Source organism: Harpia harpyja, chromosome W (genome assembly GCF_026419915.1).
Source record: "Harpia harpyja isolate bHarHar1 chromosome W, bHarHar1 primary haplotype, whole genome shotgun sequence".
NCBI classification, from domain to species: Eukaryota; Metazoa; Chordata; class Aves; order Accipitriformes; family Accipitridae; genus Harpia; species Harpia harpyja.
Window position 1 is genome coordinate 2,064,048 of NC_068968.1, and position 19,876 is coordinate 2,083,923.

At 34.9% G+C, this 19,876-nt stretch overlaps 1 protein-coding gene across 6 annotated transcripts in view; it reads right to left on the reverse strand.

The window, feature by feature from the left end:
• Positions 1-3,585: 3,585 nt before the first annotated feature.
• LOC128136275 (nipped-B-like protein) overlaps positions 3,586-19,876 on the reverse strand; it is a 187,172-nt gene continuing 170,881 nt past the window's right edge. For 5 of the 6 annotated variants that reach the window (XM_052775528.1, XM_052775530.1, XM_052775524.1 and 2 more), the window contains 15 exons: positions 18,994-19,102; positions 18,301-18,437; positions 16,487-16,627; positions 16,082-16,175; positions 15,817-15,971; positions 15,463-15,553; positions 11,951-12,124; positions 11,214-11,404; positions 10,414-10,521; positions 8,840-9,040; positions 8,219-8,365; positions 6,455-6,750; positions 5,955-6,129; positions 5,132-5,317; positions 3,586-4,568 (listed from right to left, as the gene is read on the reverse strand). In XM_052775528.1, coding sequence (XP_052631488.1) covers positions 4,203-4,568; positions 5,132-5,317; positions 5,955-6,129; positions 6,455-6,750; positions 8,219-8,365; positions 8,840-9,040; positions 10,414-10,521; positions 11,214-11,404; positions 11,951-12,124; positions 15,463-15,553; positions 15,817-15,971; positions 16,082-16,175; positions 16,487-16,627; positions 18,301-18,437; positions 18,994-19,102 — 2,571 coding nt within the window. In that variant the 3' untranslated portion in view covers positions 3,586-4,202. Of the gene's footprint in view, positions 4,569-5,090; positions 5,318-5,954; positions 6,130-6,454; positions 6,751-8,218; positions 8,366-8,839; positions 9,041-10,413; positions 10,522-11,213; positions 11,405-11,950; positions 12,125-15,462; positions 15,554-15,816; positions 15,972-16,081; positions 16,176-16,486; positions 16,628-18,300; positions 18,438-18,993; positions 19,103-19,876 lie in introns of all 6 variants that reach the window. The other variant, XM_052775527.1, reaches the window with a different exon arrangement.

The window sequence follows — 19,876 nt, forward strand, 5'->3', positions numbered from 1 at the left end:
CAGTGCTTACACAGAGTCAAGGCCTTTTCTGCTTCTCACCCCACCCTACCAGCGAGTAGGCTGGGGGTGCACAAGAAGTTGGGAGGGGACACAGCTGGGACAGCTGACCCCAACTGACCCAAGGGATATCCCAGACCACATGACATCATGCTCAGCATATAAAGCTGGGGGAAGAAGAAGGAAGGGGGGGGGGGGGGGGGATGTTTGGAGTGATGGTGTTTGTCTTTCCAAGTAACTGTTACACATGATGGAACCCTGCTTTCCTGGAGATGGCTGAACACCTGCCTGCTGATGGGAAGTAGTGAATGAATTCCTTGTTTTGCTTTGCTTGCGCACGTGGCTTTTGCTTTACTTATTAAACTGTCTTTATCTCAACCCATGAGTTTTCTCACTTTTACTCTTCCAATTCTCTTCCCCCATCCAACTGAGGGGGAGTGAGTGAGTGGCTGTGTGGTGCTTAGTTGCCAGCTGGGGTTAAACCCCCAGTGTGGCTCTTCGGTGAGTGGAAGCAAAACTTGTGCCTTGGGCTCTCACTCTTTCTACTGCATGAGACTTAGGAGTGTCAGGCACATAACAAAAGCATTAGGTGTTTGAGTTCAACTCCATTAATATCTGTCTGGGGCTCAGAGTTAAAATGTGTTATCTTTACAGTAAGTATCAATTGACCTGATCCATTCATTACTCTGGAATATTATTAACACCTGCATTTAGGCAGAACATCTTGCTGTTTAACTAGCACCAGATGAGTCAGACTCAATTACAAATTTTTTTTTTGTCATGAGCCACAAATACATTGAAGAACTATTTCAGTGCTATATGGTATTTCATGTTAGAGCTAATGTTTAGCACAATCCAATTATTTTACAGTAACAATATTCTCACTAGTGACACAACAACAAAACAAAGGCTAAAGTTTGGCTTAAATCTTAAATAGCTTTTTAATGGCCACACCTCACTAAAATACTTATGCTGAATATTGCCCATGCCTACCTTTATACATGTTAGAGTCATTAATATAAGCAATAGAGAACTTAAAAAAAAAAATACAAAAATGCATTACTGAATAATTTAAAAAATACTTATTTGTAATTAAAGTTTTGTCAAAAACTATTGTGATCTTTTATAGCTGCAGATAATGAAAATACTCAAGAATTATTCTGCAATTTTACAGTATTGAAGTGGAAGATTAAAAAAATAATTTAATTCTTATTTATTTAAATTGTGGAAGTGTCCGTGTTTTCTTAAAGAGTACAATATGGTTAGTGTTAATTCTAAAAGCTTGACAATATCCCTTTGTTAGGTAAGCTACTGCAACAAGTTTCCATGTACAGAACTTGTACTCAAAGGGAAAAAGCAGTAAGAATAAAAAAATTCAATAATTATAGTTATGTATGTGAAAATCTATAGCCATGCAGTGAAAAAAATACTACAAAGCTATGTCAACATGAAGGAGTAAAATTCTGTTACTGTATCAATTACTGCACTGCAGCACTTTTTTTTAAAATTTTTTTTTATGTAAAAAACCCCCTTATCTTGGTACATGCTGTTGCCAATAATGCGGTTCATGTTGGTAAACCCATGACTGCTACTCAGAGACTACTGCACAGATTACAGCTGCAGCCTCAGGCTTTCTATTTCATATCTCTGAAAATCATCAGCCCGTTATACACAGCTAACAGGAATTTGTTTCCCAAAAATGAACTCTGCTACCTTTTTCTTTCATAGTAAGTAATATCTGAATGTTTGTGATAGGCAAAACAAAACTTGATATTACTCTGGGTAGTACAGAAGGGGAAAATTCAACTCTTAACTAGTGAGAATCTTATTCAATTTATTCAATAATCTATAATTAATTTTAGAAATCTATATTATATATTATAGCCAACAGATCCCATCAAGGAGCATGTATGCCCTCTGGCATATTATGCAATATAGTAATGGTCCAAATCCTCTCAACTAAGACAACTTTAGACTTCAGGTTTCTATTGTTTAATTATAATTTCTTTCTAATAATTTTATTCTAATAAATACCAAACAAATTGAAATAAAAACCCCTCTGCTATCGGGAAAGCCACATGATCAGGAAACAATTTGTTTATGAACAAGGAAATGTTTGTATTACCTATTAAAAATAAGATTCTTTAATATAAATAGCATCAGAAATGGCTAACAGACTAGTGACAACATTTTAGACTGCATCTGTATGAAATTCTTGTTTTTAACCATTTGGGAGTTTCCTTGTGAAGTATTTTCAACTCTTTCTACTAGTAACATGTGACGTCATACAACCCCCTCTATTCTCAAAGTATGAAATTCCCACTATAAAAGCTGCTCCTGGCCCTGAGAAATACAGTATTTCATCGTTTGCTACAAAAATGTCCTGCTTCCAGAGCTGCAGGAGTGATTTCTGCTTTTTCTACTTCTCCCTACTTTAACAATACCTATCTTAGCACAAGATGTGGCTTTTTGTACAGTGAAGAAAACACCATGAACAGTGAAAACAAAAAGGTGAGAAAATATTTCTGTTTAGAAAATTCCAGTGGTGAAACAGCAAAAAGGCATTTCCCATGGGAACAATTACTAACTTGATTCTGAGGAGTTATTAATCAATTCAGTTTAATTTTTTTTCTGTACATGAGAATATTTTGGAATACTGTTACTATTCCTCACAAATCGAATAACGCATTAGAATTCTGCAAGCTAGTTTCATAAAAACAGCCTCCTACCATAAATTAAATTCATAAAAGAAAATAAACATAAGAGAAAGATTTACTTATTGAGGAACACCTGTTTTAGATAAACACATTTGAAAACACAGCAGGGTTTAATACTCCCCTAAAAAGTTTAGTTTTAGATTTTTTTCTGTTTGCAAATCTGCTGCTTTTGTTACTCTCTAGAAAGGCAAACTACTTACAAAAGGCTTGTGGCAACATAGTCAAAACAAATGCTTCTGAAAGCTTTCAATAGCATTTTTTCAATTTACAAAAAGTGAAAACATCTTTCAATTAGTAAAATATAGACTAATATACAAACATTTTTTTAAAAATTAATTTGTGAAGGAATGTAGCGTAATTACCCAGATTCATACCCATTCACTCCTCAGATACTGGTAGCTATCTCCTTTTGACACAAACCTCTCTATATTAACCCAGAGAAATGCATACATGGCCAGTTAGCCCAAGCAGAATAGTCATTCAGCTTTCCCCAAATTTAAACTATCATAAATTACCATTTGGACAGCATTAGAAAGAAATTGAAGCATACAAGGAATAAACTATAGTTTCTTTTTATATCAAAATGTACTCTTGAAAATGTGTTTGGCACAGTGCTAAATCATATAGTTAATACTAAATATTGCAGGATACAATAAAACCCTGGAGTTAACTTGTGTTTACACCCTTTAAGGGATAAAAATAAAAAGATACCAATTATTCAGAAGTCAGCCTATACAAACTGTATAAACAATATTTTATGTCTTGTTTTGAAAACCACTAATATAGTAAATTTTACATAAAAGACTGCAAAATAATATAAATGGATTTAAACAGATCTTTACAATAAGAAATTCAAATGGAAACAGACAAGTAACAAAGAGAAGTAAAAAAATTTATTGCAGTATTCGTTCCACCAGATTTGCTGGGGATCCCTTTTCTTGTATTATTTCAGGGTGACCTAATACATCAAAATCTACATTTACAAAAACTCCTCCTGCAGATAGGTCATAGATACTGCATGCTTTTTTTTCTTTTTTTCTTCAACAGAATAAATTATATATCCAGGAGATTCTGCCATTTTACAGTCTGGAAAAACAATGCTTCCCTGGAAACTGGGCTAAGCTAAAGAAAGCCATCCGCTGCTAGGTTAAACTCCAAGAACACTTTATTAAGAACATTAACAGACTACTTTCCAACATTCACTTGTTTATTTTTTTAAACAGAAAGGTTTTTTTCAAGATATAAACAATTTTTTGTTAAACTATAATACAGTGGGAGTAAAAATGAACTGAGAAGTTTCTGCTGCACAACAGCGAAGGAAGCTCCCACATAAATGTTTACCAAACATTTCCTTCTGTTTTCCTGCATCCCAGGTTCCGTTCTTACTCTTCATTTAACTGATTTTTTTTTTTTTTTTGCCAGAAAGTTGATATTTCAAGTTTTTCTGTTATTTCAATTTCTGTAAATTTGGCTGCATGTACAAATTCATTAGCTGGAAGTTCCATCCTTGGCAGCATACAGCGATCGTAAAGTCTGAACAACTTTATTAGTCAGCTTATTAGCACTCGTTAGAGCAATTTTTTTGTAAATAATGTCTGACTCTTTAATAGTGTCTACCCAAGGCACCAGTTTGCGGCCATCACGGCGCTTAGCCTCAGTCCAGGAGCCACTGTAGGAGCCTGCCATCCACTGAACACTGAAGCCATTGCTGGTTTTCTGTACTACTCTTGCAATTTGTGGTCGGTCTTTGTACTTTGGACAGCAAATAGCGATGACATCCATGACATCAACACTTTCATTCATCTGTGCTGCCAACTCCGTAGAGTCTGAATTTCGTTTTGACCTTCTCAATGACTAAAACATTGGGGGGGAAAAAAGACCAAGTGTTACACAAAAGAACTTTAGTGAAATTATTGCTTTTATTGCTTTTAATCCCTTGACGCCGGGAGTTGGGATTTCCCAGCACACATTCCATTGCCGGCAATGAGACGCACCGTGACCGCCAGCGCCAAGGGGTTAACATATCCTTGTAAAACCACATACTCTTAATTTGTACCCGTGTCTTTATCTCTTATTGATATATAAAATTATATATACACACGAATCATAAAGCTACATAAAAACTTGGCAACAATAAAAAGGATAACACACAGTACATTCCAAAGGAAAATTAATAAATTTTTATACGGGATAAATCTCATTTTCTAGTTTGGTTTTTTTTTATTGTTTTTTCTGTTAAACTTTCTACAAAAGTTGTATAAACGGTTAAGTAGAGAATCTCTATCTACAAAATGCTTTCTTTCATGTGGATTACATTACTTGGTGTACATTTAATATAATAGACTGACATTTATAAGCACATAAAAATAATTTTACGTAATACGCTGCGAAATACGTTGACTCCTCCTCCGCCTCACCCCTGAAGTGCCTCCTCCTCTATCCTCCCCATCACTTTCATCGTCCTCTGTCTCAGCTGCATTGTTTTTAGGGCTGCCTCCTCCAAGCAGCGAGGTAATTGCTTTGTTCCGAGCATTTGTGCTAGCTGACACCTCTCCATCTTCTTCCTCTTCATCAGGATCCAAATGTTCCATAAGGAGCTTGAACTATAAAAAAAAACCAAAACAAAACAGATCAGTCCACATTCTAACTTTAAAAATAGACATTCATATCACACTACATTAAATAAAACCAAATGAAAAGATAAAGAAACAGGGTAAAACAAATGGCAGACAACTTCAAACTTCAACAGCTTGTGTTTTGTTCTACAAACTTTTTAGTTTCATTTTCTAGTAGATATGTAAAAGCTTTCTTCCTGTGTTTCCAAAATTGCAAGTTTTCTCTAGTTAATATTTTAAAGAATTGGGGGAAAAAGGAAAAAAAAAAGGTAAATACACTAGATCTAGTCTCTGTTCCTATGATGGAAAGAGTCAGGGATAAAATGAACAAGTTATATGGTAGAGGTATACAAGATGGATACCAGAAATTAGAAAATACTCTGTAAAGATGAATATCCTTTAGTTGAAATTAATTTTTATTGTGTTTAAATTTATTAGAAGACTTTGAAAGATAATCCTGCTAAAAATTCTGAAAGGAAATGGTGAGTTATCAGTATATTGCATAAGATTACCAGGAACTTAACATTTTGAAATGTTCATCCAATACATCAGCATCTACTTTCAAGTTTATACTGTTACCTAGTCTGAAAGGATTTCAGATTTTCTGCAAAGCAACTTTACTTACATCTAAGTACTGTTTTACTATACTCCTCTTCACTTCTTCAGTGATCTTGGAATTAGCCATATCACTCCGCAGAAAATCCAGAGTTTGTTTTGGATGGAAATGTACTCCTGTTTTCCTATTTATTGTTTTATCATAAACTTTTGCAGATTCAGATGGAGAATATTTCTGAATTTTACTGTTTAAAGAAAACAAAAGGGAAGAGCTTTTAAGGAAAGTCCAAAGCAATTTCAAGGAAAAGCTTTTAAAGTCTTCAATGTAAGTAGTTATATTTTAAACATTCTGTATACAAAAGACATCCTGGTAAGAAAAGAAATCATTGCTTTCTCTAAGCCAAAGTTTCATTACATTCAACCTATTACATTTATGTTTTTTCTCTTATACAAATCTATTGCTTAAACAATTATTAAAAATCAACTTTAACAAAAAAAACAAATTCCAAACTTAATCCTTACAAAGAACTCACTAGATAACAAGATGGCCTATTATCTAAATATCCTTACCTATCAGAGAATCCACAGAGGTTCTTTAAATGCTGTTTCAGCATCAAAAGTAATAATATGCCTTGGGAGACATTTGCAAATTCAATTAAAGGAGCTGAATTTTCTGGCAAACATTTCATCACAGCATTTATATCATTTTCTTCATCAGAATCTGAATCAGAGTCTACTCGTTTCCGTAACTTCCGAGGCTTAGAAGCTTCCTCCTCACTTTCGCTCTCACTACCACTGTTACTGTCACTCTCAGTCTCCTCGTCTGATGAAGGCTTTCTTTCCTTTTTTTTGTCTTTCACCATAGACTGTGAGACAGAGAAGTTAACACACATTCCAAAATTAGGGTAAGTAGCATCATGTAAGTTTCTAAAAAATCTTTCCAAAATCATTATTGGCTTAAATTAGGAAGAATTCCCTGAACAATGTTATTAATTCATAACTTGATATTCAAAGATTAAAATTATTTATGGCAAAAAGATGCTGAATTATAACCCAAGGCCCCTGAAAAATTGATCTAAAGTCCACATTTTTTTGCAAGGTGGTTACAGAAGGAACTGAAGCAATAAGTACTCCACTGGCATGTTATTCTTAAAAAGACTGCTCAAGTTTGTTAGCGGAGAAGGTAAAATGCAAGTAGAAGGCCAAATACAATAAATCAGGAAGAAGATTCCATTTTTGTTTCACCTAAATATAATTTTTGCATGTTACATATATTTCCATATGTACTTTGGTACAAACTAGTCCAAGCTGGTTTTAATCCTTGTCTCTGTTAAAATTCTATGACACTAATTACACTGTTGACCAGAGAAACTCCCAAGTCATCATATACAGTATTACTAATAATCAGTTTTACTACTTGTAGAGCTACAGAATTTCACACTTGCATTATTACTGCACATAGTATGATTTTTCATAACACAGAACTTAAGATGTCCCAAGTAGGATCTCATCCTCTATGTGCTGGTGCTACACACTGGTCCCCCATCTAAAGAATGTACTGTCTCTTTCTAGCAGATTAAAAATCGACTTTAGTAGGGTGACAATTCAAAGCAGTGTACCTTCCAGGTATCAACTCTGACTTGTACTTGTCAGATTGGAAATTCTAGAAATGGGTTTGTTTCCTGACAGTTTGGACCTTCTACTGTTAAAGTTGTCCAGGAAATGAAGACACTGAAGTCTTTAAGAAAGAGAGGCCTTTTTATTACAGGGTTGTGTATTTGCCATAACAACAGATACTATATCATTATTGGGGTTCTTATATGCTACCTTAAGACAAGACATATTGAGCACTCTTTTCTTGCAATAAACAATGTATTTAAAGTCTCCCAGGTGACACACATGCAACTGCCATCAGCTACTTGACAACAAAAGAAACAGCAAACTGGATTTTATTATTAAAATTATACAAACAACCACAATAAACCAATATTTCATGATGATTCTGGGTTCATGTACTTCCCATATGCATGCAATTAATATTAATTCCAATTAATTCAGCAATATTAGGGAATGATATAGATTTAATATTAAGATCTCAAAATTTATCATTCTTTTTTAATAACATAAGCAGCAATGTAAGGAAAGTTTTTAACTAGCATCTACCAGATGCAGGCCAGAACAGAAAGGGTTGTTTGTTTTTTAACTACTGGTTACAAAGTAACACTACTGGTCCATATCATAATAATGGTACTGTATTCACTGAAAAACTGACCAAATTATAGAGAAGCTTATGTTGCCACCATAATAAATATACTAAAATATAAATGCACATACCTCTTTAAATGACTGTAGTAGGTTGCTACCAGAAACTGATAGTGTAATGTCTATATGATGCATTATAAACAGTGGCTCTTCCTGTGTTTGATAAGGAAAACAGGCTAGATTGTCCGCTATATACAAGAGCATATTCACCTCTGTTTTCTGGAAGTTTTAAAAAAAAGTACATATAAATATACATACAAATATCTTAGATTTATACACTGTGTTCCTAACAGTCTAGAGCAAAAACATGATCACAAATTTTATTATACTGTCCTGGTTTCAGCTGGGATAGAGTTAACTGTCTTCCTAGTAGCTGGTACGGTGCTACCATGACATCTACATACCCCCCAAACCCACTCTAAACAACATGTATATATGCAAAATTTAGTCATACCTGAAGATACATTATTTCTGATCAATCCAAACTGAGTACAGAAAGGTACAGAATGATGCAAAAGTAACAAATGCATTCTATTATATAGGTAAATACCTTATATTACAAAGCAAAACAAAGTACCTTATGGAAATAAAGTTATCAATAATTATGTCATAAAAATACATTGTAAAAGGAGAATTTAAGCTTGTGATGCTATATTTTATTTTCATTTTAAGTGAAGGAAATGTGATGCTTACTGCAGTATCATCAAAGAGGTTGAGTAAAGAAATTAGAAACGCTCGTCTGTGTTGACGGTTCCCTCGGATCATGGAGTATAGGTGTGAACACAATGCATTGGATGATTCATCATGTCTAAAACCTCTTACAGGATCCTTTGGGCTGGTATTGATTGCCTGTTGTACCTGGTAAGACATCTTCATACCAGCCACTGCTTTCATCTGAAATGGAAAAGTATTTATTTTTATTTAAACCATTGCTTTCAAGCAGTAAAACTGAAAGTGGAAAATTAAACAAATGCCTGTCAACAGAAACTGCTAGCTCATTTTTTAGCTTATTTCCTTTTAAGTGGATGCTCATCTGAAGTTTAATTTTCAAACATGCACTGAGGTGCACTACTACCTTTTGAGTTGGCAAACAGATTAAAACAGAATTTGTGGCAGAGATCAAAATGTCTTGTGAACTGCTTTCACCGTAAATTCTATGTTAGAAACATACAGCTAATCTGTTTACCCACTGCAGCCAGGTATTCTAATTTAAACAATTTTCAAGAATACTGAAATGTTTTCATACATGAACAGAATATTTTACCAAATGTGTATGCTTGATGTCACTTGTAGTGAAACCAACAACTGAGTCCATATTAGTACAATAGGACTGACAAACAGGAAATGAGGTTTTTTGCATATATTCTCTAATTTCCAGCTGATTTTACTTACTTCAAGGCTCCTGCTCTAGTTTCAGAACAAACAATCTCTAGCTAGGCTGCATATCCAGCTCTCCTCATACCACCTCTGCTTCTGTTCAGTGTAGTTGTCTCTTCATCTATACATTGTCTTAAATCTCAGCTGCCTACATATCAAATTTCATCTGCTAGCCTTCACCTACTGGATTAGGTATCTGTTTGGATGCCATGAACAGTGCAATGCTCCAATTTCAGTGGAATACAATCAGATTTGGGAAGTCCCACAATGTAGTACATGCACTGAACCAAGACTGGGGCCTTCCGAAATAAGGAGAGGGTGCTGCAGCTCAATTTCAGATCTTAAGCAGAACTAATGGCACTATGCCACAACTTCACAAGTCCTCACTTAGCCCTCAGATTTTCCTTTCAGCAAGATCCCTCAGTTCTTAACACCTTCCTATGCTCCTTCTGCTTAGATTACAATTTATAAAGCCTTGGATGCCTTAACGTTCTAATACATATACACTAAGGACCTCTACTTTTACAAGGTGTTCTCTTCCCTAGTCCACTGATACAGGAAAATCATTGCTAAACATTATGAAACAGCTGTCCTTGCCTCTTATCAAATAAATGCTCTTATGTACTATTCAGTGAGGAAAACACTACTGTGAATTATAAATTGAAGGATTTTTTAGACTGGAAGAGATGCTTCAAAATATTATATCCTTTCTATTTCTAAGAACAGAAATCTCCAAACAGGGGAAAGAGTCGGGATCTTCTTTACAACTGCTTATAGTTATTGTTTATTTGTTACTTTATATTCTTTTTCTGCAGCTGAGGCCTATTCAAGTGTTAAGTCACCAGAGAACGTAACAGTATTTTGTAAAATGATAAATTAGAATTACTTACGTGAATGAACCCAGCATATTTTTTGTCTATTTCCACCAACTGCTGGTCAGCTTTGTTTCGCATAGAGGGCTCTGGATCTGTGCCCATAGCAATTAAGTATGGCACACACTTGAAAAAACAAATGAAATGATTATTCAGAGTCATTGTACCTCCTCTTTCTCACTCTTTGTTCTTCTATTACACTGTTGTTCTTGTTATATTCTGACTACTGCAGAAACTAGAATAGGAAGCTCTATGCAACTTATTACCTGACTACTTTTTGCAAGCAAATAGTACAAAATACACAAGAGACCAGCATTATAAATGATAGAAGTTGTGTGAGGTTTCAGGTAGTATTTCCATTTCTCTCAAACTCTAAAGTCAATTTACACTAAAAAAAGAGAAAACACCACTTATGACTGAACATGCACAATGGCTGTGGTATAAACAAATAATTACAAAAATATTATGTAAGCAAAGAATAATGGAGATGATAACCGAAGTTCTGACATTGACTCTGGAATTCCATAGTGTTTGGAAGACATGGGGAAATATGCTCCAATGTACATTTCTAAGTGCTCTTTAGGCACTGGCTGGGCTTTTACATCTTGATCCAAAGACAAGAAAATACAGCATTTGGAATCTCACTGGCTAAACAACATAAAACAGATTTCAAAATATGCTTTCTGTAAAGGCCCCTTGCTACAATAAGAAATTACTGTAACATAGCTGGAAGAGAAAAACTAGAAACGTATCTAGCAAGCATAAAAACCTCTGAAAACCTGAATAACAAAAACCACCATCATAAAAGCCTGCCATACCTGAACAGGATGGATGAGACCCTGGTTTAACGTCAGTGCAATGACATTTAGAGCAAAGTGGCGTACACTAGACTGGGTATGAAAGAAAGCCTCAAGGACCTGTTTGAGATATAGCTGCATGATGGAACTACTCATCCCTGAGGAAATATCACCCATTTCTTTCAGGTCTTCCTGCTTTGCTACTTTTTTCCCTGTAAAAAGGACAAAAGCAATAGCACACTCACCACAGTATAATCATTTACTTTGCCATTATTTGATGCGTACTGATCTTTAAGCTTTAGAATACATACACATTTCAGCTGTCTTAGAATGGGTTTATGATCTCATGAAACATAGAACAGTCTGATGGCAAATATACTTCAAAAAACTAGAGACATGACTTTAAAGTCTTGTTCCTCAATAAAGGTTTTATTTTTCAAAATTTTTTATTTTTAATTTATTTTGTATCTGCAAATTAACCTGAGAGAAGATTTTGATAAAAAGTATTACTAACATCATTACAGCAATTATGCATTCTGGATTGCTTTCAGGATTTATACATCTTGAAAGTAAATAATAAGCTACACTTCTCAATATACCTATGCACATAATGAATTTTTGAAAATTATTCTAAGATACTTTGTGTACATTATTGATTAGATAACAATCTTAAGTGACTCAGTTCATGTATACAGTAATTGTATGCAAGAAAGTTAGGTTTTGCATGCCTCATTAGCACAGAAGAACTCAACACTTACAGTCTCTGTCTGCCTGCTGCATACGTGTATCCTCCTCCTGCAAGTAGGTCTGGAGGTTTTTTAACACCTGGATTTTTAAGTTTACTGAACAGTTCTTATCTGAAAGAATGCTGTTGTACAGAGTCTTCACTTCCTGTTCGAACATTAAACTTGGGTGTTGTATAAATGCAAATCCTAAGGGTGGAAGAAAAGAGGAAATATTCCACGTTATTATCTAGAAATTGTATTTCTGCTTTTTAAGTCTTTCTTCAAAATAGAGGTATAAAATTTATCTCCTCCCAACAGCATAGCTTTTTCTAGTACAAACAGTATTGCTTTTTCATATGGACACCATTCTAAGCTTATAAGGAGTTCTATTAGCCATGACAGTTCTATTAGCCATGACTCTGATAGATAAAGATGGGGTGCCGACCCAGGACAGTTGCACTAAGAAGAGTTATACAGGTCTGGAAGCACGTCCAGTGTACTGGTCTGCATCTGAATGACTAGGAGGTCTCCCAAGAGCAAGGGAGGAACATTGCTAAAAATTACCCATTGTTTTTCTAATACATTTGGAGAAAAACATTCTGCTGAAACTGTGAAGAGTTATTCATATGGAGGCAGAGCAAATGTGGAAAAACTGATAAATATGAGTATTTAAAAAATAAAATCTTAAATGAAAAAAAACATAGTGAGAACAGTAAAATAAAATTTATACCTCTCACTGTCATTATTCATATACTTATTAAGGTATTCTCTTGAAAACTATCTGAAGCATTCCCAAGACTACATCTGTTGGAAGATACACACTATAGAACCGCTTTTAGCTGCAGCCCTACTCTTAACAAAGAACTGGTTATTCTTAGTCAGGGAAGTCTTTATTTCATAAAAACTTTGATCTAAATTAGTCACAGTATATATCATTTTAGATCACGTATGTAGATTTAGAAGTGCTGCCAACAAACTCTTACAGAATATCATAAAAAAAAGTAATGGGAACATAACTTCCCTATTTAAACTATGTTTAACTACTTGATTCTTTTTTTTTAAGACTGTGAGAAAAGCAGACATTAAGTGTATTTTTCATGACCACAGGAAACTAAGATTCTGAATGAACACACAGAAAATATATAAACATAAAAGAAAAATGGGGGGAAAAAATGAAAGTAAATAAAATTATGCAAAAGCAATGTATAAAAGTGGCTGTAACAAAGGGAAGACTGAGTCGGGTTTTTAAAACTGGCTCTGTGCACACAGAAAAAACAGTGTAGGTAAAGGCTAAGTCTAGGACAAGACCTCAGTGTGTTTAAGATCTCATTTCAGTCTCAAAACAGGAAGAGGAGAGAAGGCACGGGAGATGGAGGGGAAAGAGGTGAAACAAAAAGGAATGATGCCCCTCTTTGGAGTATGTAGTATAATTGTGCACTCTATACAGGTGTATATTGATGTTTATAACTTGACCATCTCTGAGAAAGTCCAACCCATTTCTTAAGGTTAATTTTAAAAATGAAAAGCACTTGCATGTATGTGTAACAATCCATAGCTCGCTCTTTCCTTCATTCACTTACTTAAAAGAGTCTAAAACCACCAGTATTCTCAGGGAAATTCTTATTTTTCCATCCCCTGTAAGCGGGGAAGAACTCTTACTTGGCATAAGAATTTGTCATAGGAGATGAAAAAAGGCATCTGCTGTGTTCCTTTAAGGACTGACTTCATATCTCAGGGCTGCCCTCACACCACTTCTCTTCATACCTTTGTTTTCACTCTGTTATGAGTAAGCACTGGACTTGGCTGAGTAAGACATTATCTGTTAGATACATACAGGTTTAGCTAAAATTACTAACAAAATTTTGTATCATCTGCCTTGCAAGTACACATCTGGAAGAGAAGCATAACCATAAGCATTAAGCTTATAGTTAAGCTTAATCCCTCAATAGCAGTGACACATCCCAAAGCAAAGGCTAAAACTGTTGAGTGTCCTTACTGAAAGGACACACTAATAATTACCGATAGGAAAGCACACACTCTTCACGTGATGCCTTCACTGTATATAAATGTTGAATTAGCTTGTTAGTCATTTTCACCTTATTGCTGCACACAAGTGTTGAATGGATTTGACAACTTGGGTCAATTACCAGCCTGTAAGGTAGAACTTTGCACTGCCTACCACGTCTCTGTACATCCAGCAGCTACCCTCAAAACAGAACCAGTACTTAGATGAGATTAATATATCACTGAAAACAGTTGTCTGAGGTTTAATTAAAATAAAGACTGACATGCTTACGGGCAGAGAAAAAAAAAAAATCTGAAGAATGCCTACAGATAGCCACCCCTGTTTTCTCCTCTTCCCCCAAACTGATCACAGTTCAGTCTGTAATTTAGAAACATTTTTGACAAATGTAACATTCTCGGCATCCATGAGTAAAGCAATCATGTCTATGGTTAGGAAGACAGCCCCTATCCCACATGCAATATTCTGTAGAGGACAACTAAATTAGAATGGACTACAGTAAGTGTTGTGCATCTTGATACAATGCCTAGAAAAACCTCCAGCTAGTCCAGAACACTGTAGCATTGCTCCTGCAACAGAGGCAACTCTAAAGCCATTAATCCCACTCAGCTGTCTGAAATGGTTTCCTTACAGAATATCAAATCAAGATTCAGTCCTTATCCTCAGAGTCCTCCCTAGCCTGAACTGAAGCAGGATATCTAAAAAGCCACCTAAACAGCAGCATAAGGAGGCAAATTCTTGTCCACAGTTAAACCATACAATGCAAGCTCACACGCATGGGAGATAACTTTCTTTAGACTAAGCTATAACCATGAACTGAACTCTTCCAGAAACCAAGCCCTATCTGCCCAAACAAGATTCACTCACATGTACAGTTTTGGTACTTGAGCAGAGGATGAACGTGATACAAACCACTCAATGGCAGTTCATGCACTACTGCATGTCACTGAGATACCATACTAATGCCTTCAGATAAAGAATCTATTTAAAATTGAAATACTGCCAAAATTCCAAACCAAACTGTAATATTTAGACTATGACATCATCTCAATGCTTCGTGAAATCTCACAGAGCATCCCCCAGTTGGTATAAACTGCCAGAGTTCCCTTGACTCCTGCGGAATATCTGCCCCTACACTTAAAATTCTCAAAGTTTTTGCAGCATTTTTTCTAGTTATTCTTTAACCATACCTTGTGGACTGAAAAACAAGATTTGAAGTTACAACATACCTGCATGTGGGAAAAAAATAACACCTCCATTACTTTGGAAACCTGATGCTTTTTAAGACTTGGTCACACATCAAAAAGGCATTCACTGTCAAAAACATCCACTCTGCTGCAGAAGTATGCAACTTCAAAGTATCCCTTTGACTACATTTCTATAGCCAGTTCTCAAATAAAACATGCAGTGAACTTTGATTTTAAACAAACTCCCCTGCCACTACACAAATAAATGAATTCCTGCTGAAATGCATGGATTTTTTTACTATAGCAGAATAATAAAAAGTATTAATATTTCTTACCAAGGCCAATAATGGCTTTTGTCTGTACTTCTTCATCTGAATGCTTTGTAAAATACATCAGCAGTTCAAGTACTTTATCCTTAATGTTAACCTGAGGAAATCAAAATAAAAATAATAGCTATTTGAAGATGAAACATGTTTTTAATCTCTTATAAAAAGCATAAATATCAAAAAGGAGAAACACAATCTTACTGCACGGCCTTTGCAAAACCATGTATTTACAAACCAAAAAGCTATATTGTATGCATTATGAAAAAATACATAGCTTTGAGGGACTAGGAATACTGTGCTTTCAAACTGAAGTGGAGCATTCAATATACATAAGACATGGAGAGTAAATACAAGTTATTTTACCTTACTGTTGCCCTTAAAATCTTCCTGATCAAAATCAAAATGCCGACACAATGCTCCAACAGTGAAAAGTGATCTAAGGAGTGCTGGTTTATTGGCAGTAAGTATTGTACTGTTGGGGTCTTCCTGGTGTTGACTTTTTAATTTCAAAAGTGCACCTACAGTAAGATAAAAGTTTTGATCACAGTATTTAATCATGGTGTATCCCTGAGACAAGACCTGTAGCCAAAACTGAAGAGTGACAATTACATGTTGTGATTTTACTTACCATAGTATCTATTAAAACAGGCCCACACAAATTTATAGTTCTGGGTGACCTTGTTCACAACAGCCCCAAGACAGCTCACACAATGCTGAACAACCTAGGATCAAGAAAGAACAAATGAGTTATATATTTAGAAGTTAAAACTGAGATTTTTGTGAAGCTATATAGGAAAAACTAACGATCTAATAGATGCAATGTCCATCTCCTTGACTGCTCTGAAAACCTGCCCAAACTTATAATTGTTAAAATATAGCAACAACACATACAAACACCAGTAAAACAAGAACATTGATTTTTTCATGGCTCAAAAGTTATCTTCATAATGAAGACAGACCTTTCTTTAAATCAAAACCATGTATTTCACAATGTGAAATGGAATCAATTGAACAGTAACAATTAAAAGCTTACCGTCATGCCATATTTGATGATGAGTTTCATGAGGTCTTCCTCAATAGTGGCAAGAAAGGTCTCACTTGGGTGCTCCATTAGTGGCACTACAAGTTCTAAGATTTTTGCAACATTGCAGATCACCATGAAATCATTCTGGGTCTGAAACAAGAGTATTTATCACATTTAACATTTCTGGCTGTGTTACCTATAAGCTAAGTATTATGAATATGTATTATGTAATACATACGTATTAACATTACATAATACATATTAATACAATAGAATTACATACAAATACATATTAATATAATACAATTACATAATAGTATAATACAATTATGTATCTTATGTAAGATATTTGGTAAAGATTTAAAAGAAAAAAACAAAACAAAAAACTGTAGAAGCAGAACTTCACCTCTCATCAAGGTTGTGACAGACCCAAAAACTTTTGGTCCTGATAATTTTTTGGAGTCCTACAACAAATCTAGGAACTCTTCCTGACATATGCACACTAGAGAACACACAGCACTGACATATGCACACTAGAGAACACACAGCACCTGGCAACAGGTATTGGCAACAAATGAAGTTGTGCTGTGGCTGAATGTGGCTTAAACAAAATAGATAATAATGCACACAAATATAGAAATTACACTTAAAATTATTACTGCTTTGCATTATCATGACTGTATATGTATTGTGAGGAATCTATGGAAAACATTTATATATTAAATATACATCCTGCTAGAAATTGACTTGTTTGACAAATCAAGCTCACTAATCACGATAGGACAATTCCCAAATGCTACTATCAAGCTATTTAACATATTCGAGCTGACGGTGGTAATTCTACAATTCATCTCAACCTGTATAAGTACAAAACTTATGTAACACCCTAAAGAGATGTTGCAGCAAGTAAATAATCAGATAACCCTTTCCTATACTGTTTGATCAGAAGCAGCTATAAAAGTCTGTTGTATATGTGCCTAGAGAATGCTCCAGGACTGAACCTGTAAAATGCTAGGCTATACCTACAAGCTAAGCCAATAACAAGTATTCTCAAGCCCACCCTTCCCTGGGCAGCTGACCTAACATAATGGATTGCTGCCACCCACCCAGCCAAGCTCTTCCTTGAGCCATGGCTGCATGATCCTGCCTTGCTCCTTCTGCCAGATCAGGGGTTCAACAAAACCTTCACTGAGCCAACTGTGCTAATCAAAATGGCAGAAAGCGACGCAATGTTTCAGAGTAGGGGGGTCCATTTTACCAGAGTGGGGGGTTCAGCATTATAGCTCTCTACCATTTTTGTGAGCTAAACTGTCTTACAGGGGAATACAAAAAAAACAGAGCTAGGGAAGGGAGAGGTGACGTGCTGAAGCAGACAGAGCAGGACATTTTCCTTCTGATATATTTCCTATATGTTAGATCACTCTATCTTATGGAACCATACCTTTAGTGTTAAGATTCATATGTTAAATCTTAACTACTTTTAAGACTGTGACTAGAAAACAAAACAATTTTAAGAAATTATATTATAACAGGTGAAAAACTGGGTTTTAGTCCTCAAGGGAAAGAGGCAGCACAGGTTTCAGTTTCATTGGGCTGTAAAATGCAGAGGTAGAGGGTGAGGAACAGCATCTTAGAAGCTACAGAGATCATTAAAAGGACCTAATATCTTCAGAAGATATGATGCTCATGAAATAGAAACACAATTTTTATTTCTCTTTTCCTACCTTCAATTTTATCAAGCATACAAGACAGCCATTAATTTCCATGCTTAATTATCTGGGGAAAAAAAAAAAAAGACTGATTTTCTAATTTTCTCTACTTACACTACATTTAGTGGTCAGGTATGGCTGCATGGTCATGGCATGTTTGACCATTAGCTGGGGCCTGATTTTGCTGAATAAGAACAAAGTGGTTATGCAAGCAACCAAGCGACCAGAATTCACACCTTTGTTGTCAGAATCTGCAAAAAAATTAGAAAATATACAAAGTAATGTTTGAGCAATGGCCAAAACATCATAAGAATATCTTTCATAACATATCTTTCAAGATCAATACAGAATATTCTTATTAGATTAGAGATGAGAACATAATGTGTTAACATTTGTACGTGATCACAAAATATGTGAAATAAGAAGCAAAGATGCTTCAAAGACATCACTAGTTTTTAAACTACTTACTGTACACAGAACACTGGCCCAGCCAATGATTCCTATTACAACTGTAGAACATATTAATGCAAATAAAGCTTGCCACATTTGTTTTGGTTTTAGTGATCTAAAAGTTTGAACAAGTTATTTTAAAAGTAGTTCTGTTATTGTGGTTAGCTAGAGAAAATTAGGGAAGCTTTATTATACAGTGCTCAAAAGTTCATAATGAACTTAAATGCAATAATTCATTACCATCAGTTTTGTAATAGGAATTCTGTAACAGTAACTTTTTGCGATAGTAATTTGAACCACCACTGTTACAGTATCATATAAAATTCAAAGGAGCTACTGGGTTGTAGACAATATTACCTGATAAGGATTCCTCATATTTAAGAATGTGCTCAACCAAATTGTCAACAAGTTGAGTACAGGCTTTCTTCACAGGTTTATATGAGGCATCCTCTTCTGACTTCAACAGCTATAGCAGATGAAACAGAAAATGAATTAGTATTAAGGGTGCATTCATTTATATAGGATACATGCTGGTTTTATAACAATTACTACAGATACACAAGGCTTTTGTACTACAAAAGCATTTAACTTCTCCATAAAAGTTATGTGGTGAAGAAAAAAATAAGGGAAGTAAAAAAAAAAATCAAACCAAAATGCAAGAGAAGTAAAGAAAAATTAACTGTGACAAAAAGACAGAAGAGAACAGTTCTACTGATTTTTGCATTGGGATGAAAACTAACTTTATGCTTAATGAAATAATGCAGAAAACAATAATGTAGTCATACTTGCTAGCAGTAACTAAAAGGAGTTAGGTAGCTTTTTAAAATGCTTAGAAAAAAAAAGCAAGTTCAAAAGGAACGTTGTTTTTGACACTAAGCAAAAATATCAAACTAAGATGAAACATAGTTCTATGAATATTTTAATCAGTTAATTTAATTGAGCCCATACTATAGCTTTTTCTTCAGTGCAGGCATTAAGAGGCACTTTGGTTTACTTGGCTACCTATTTTCATGGCACTCCAAGCTAAAGTAAAATCTTTGGAGACCTCTAATTCCCCCATGCGTGCTTCTGTTAATTTTGCTTGAAAATTAATGAGCGCATACAAGTTGTAGAGGAGAAAGATAACACAGGCTAAGAGATATAAACAAAGCAAGCTCATTTCTTAGAAAAATCAGAGTAAAATATAATGTAGAAGTAAGCTATACTCTGAAGGTTCACTGCTTCTATAAACTGTGTAACA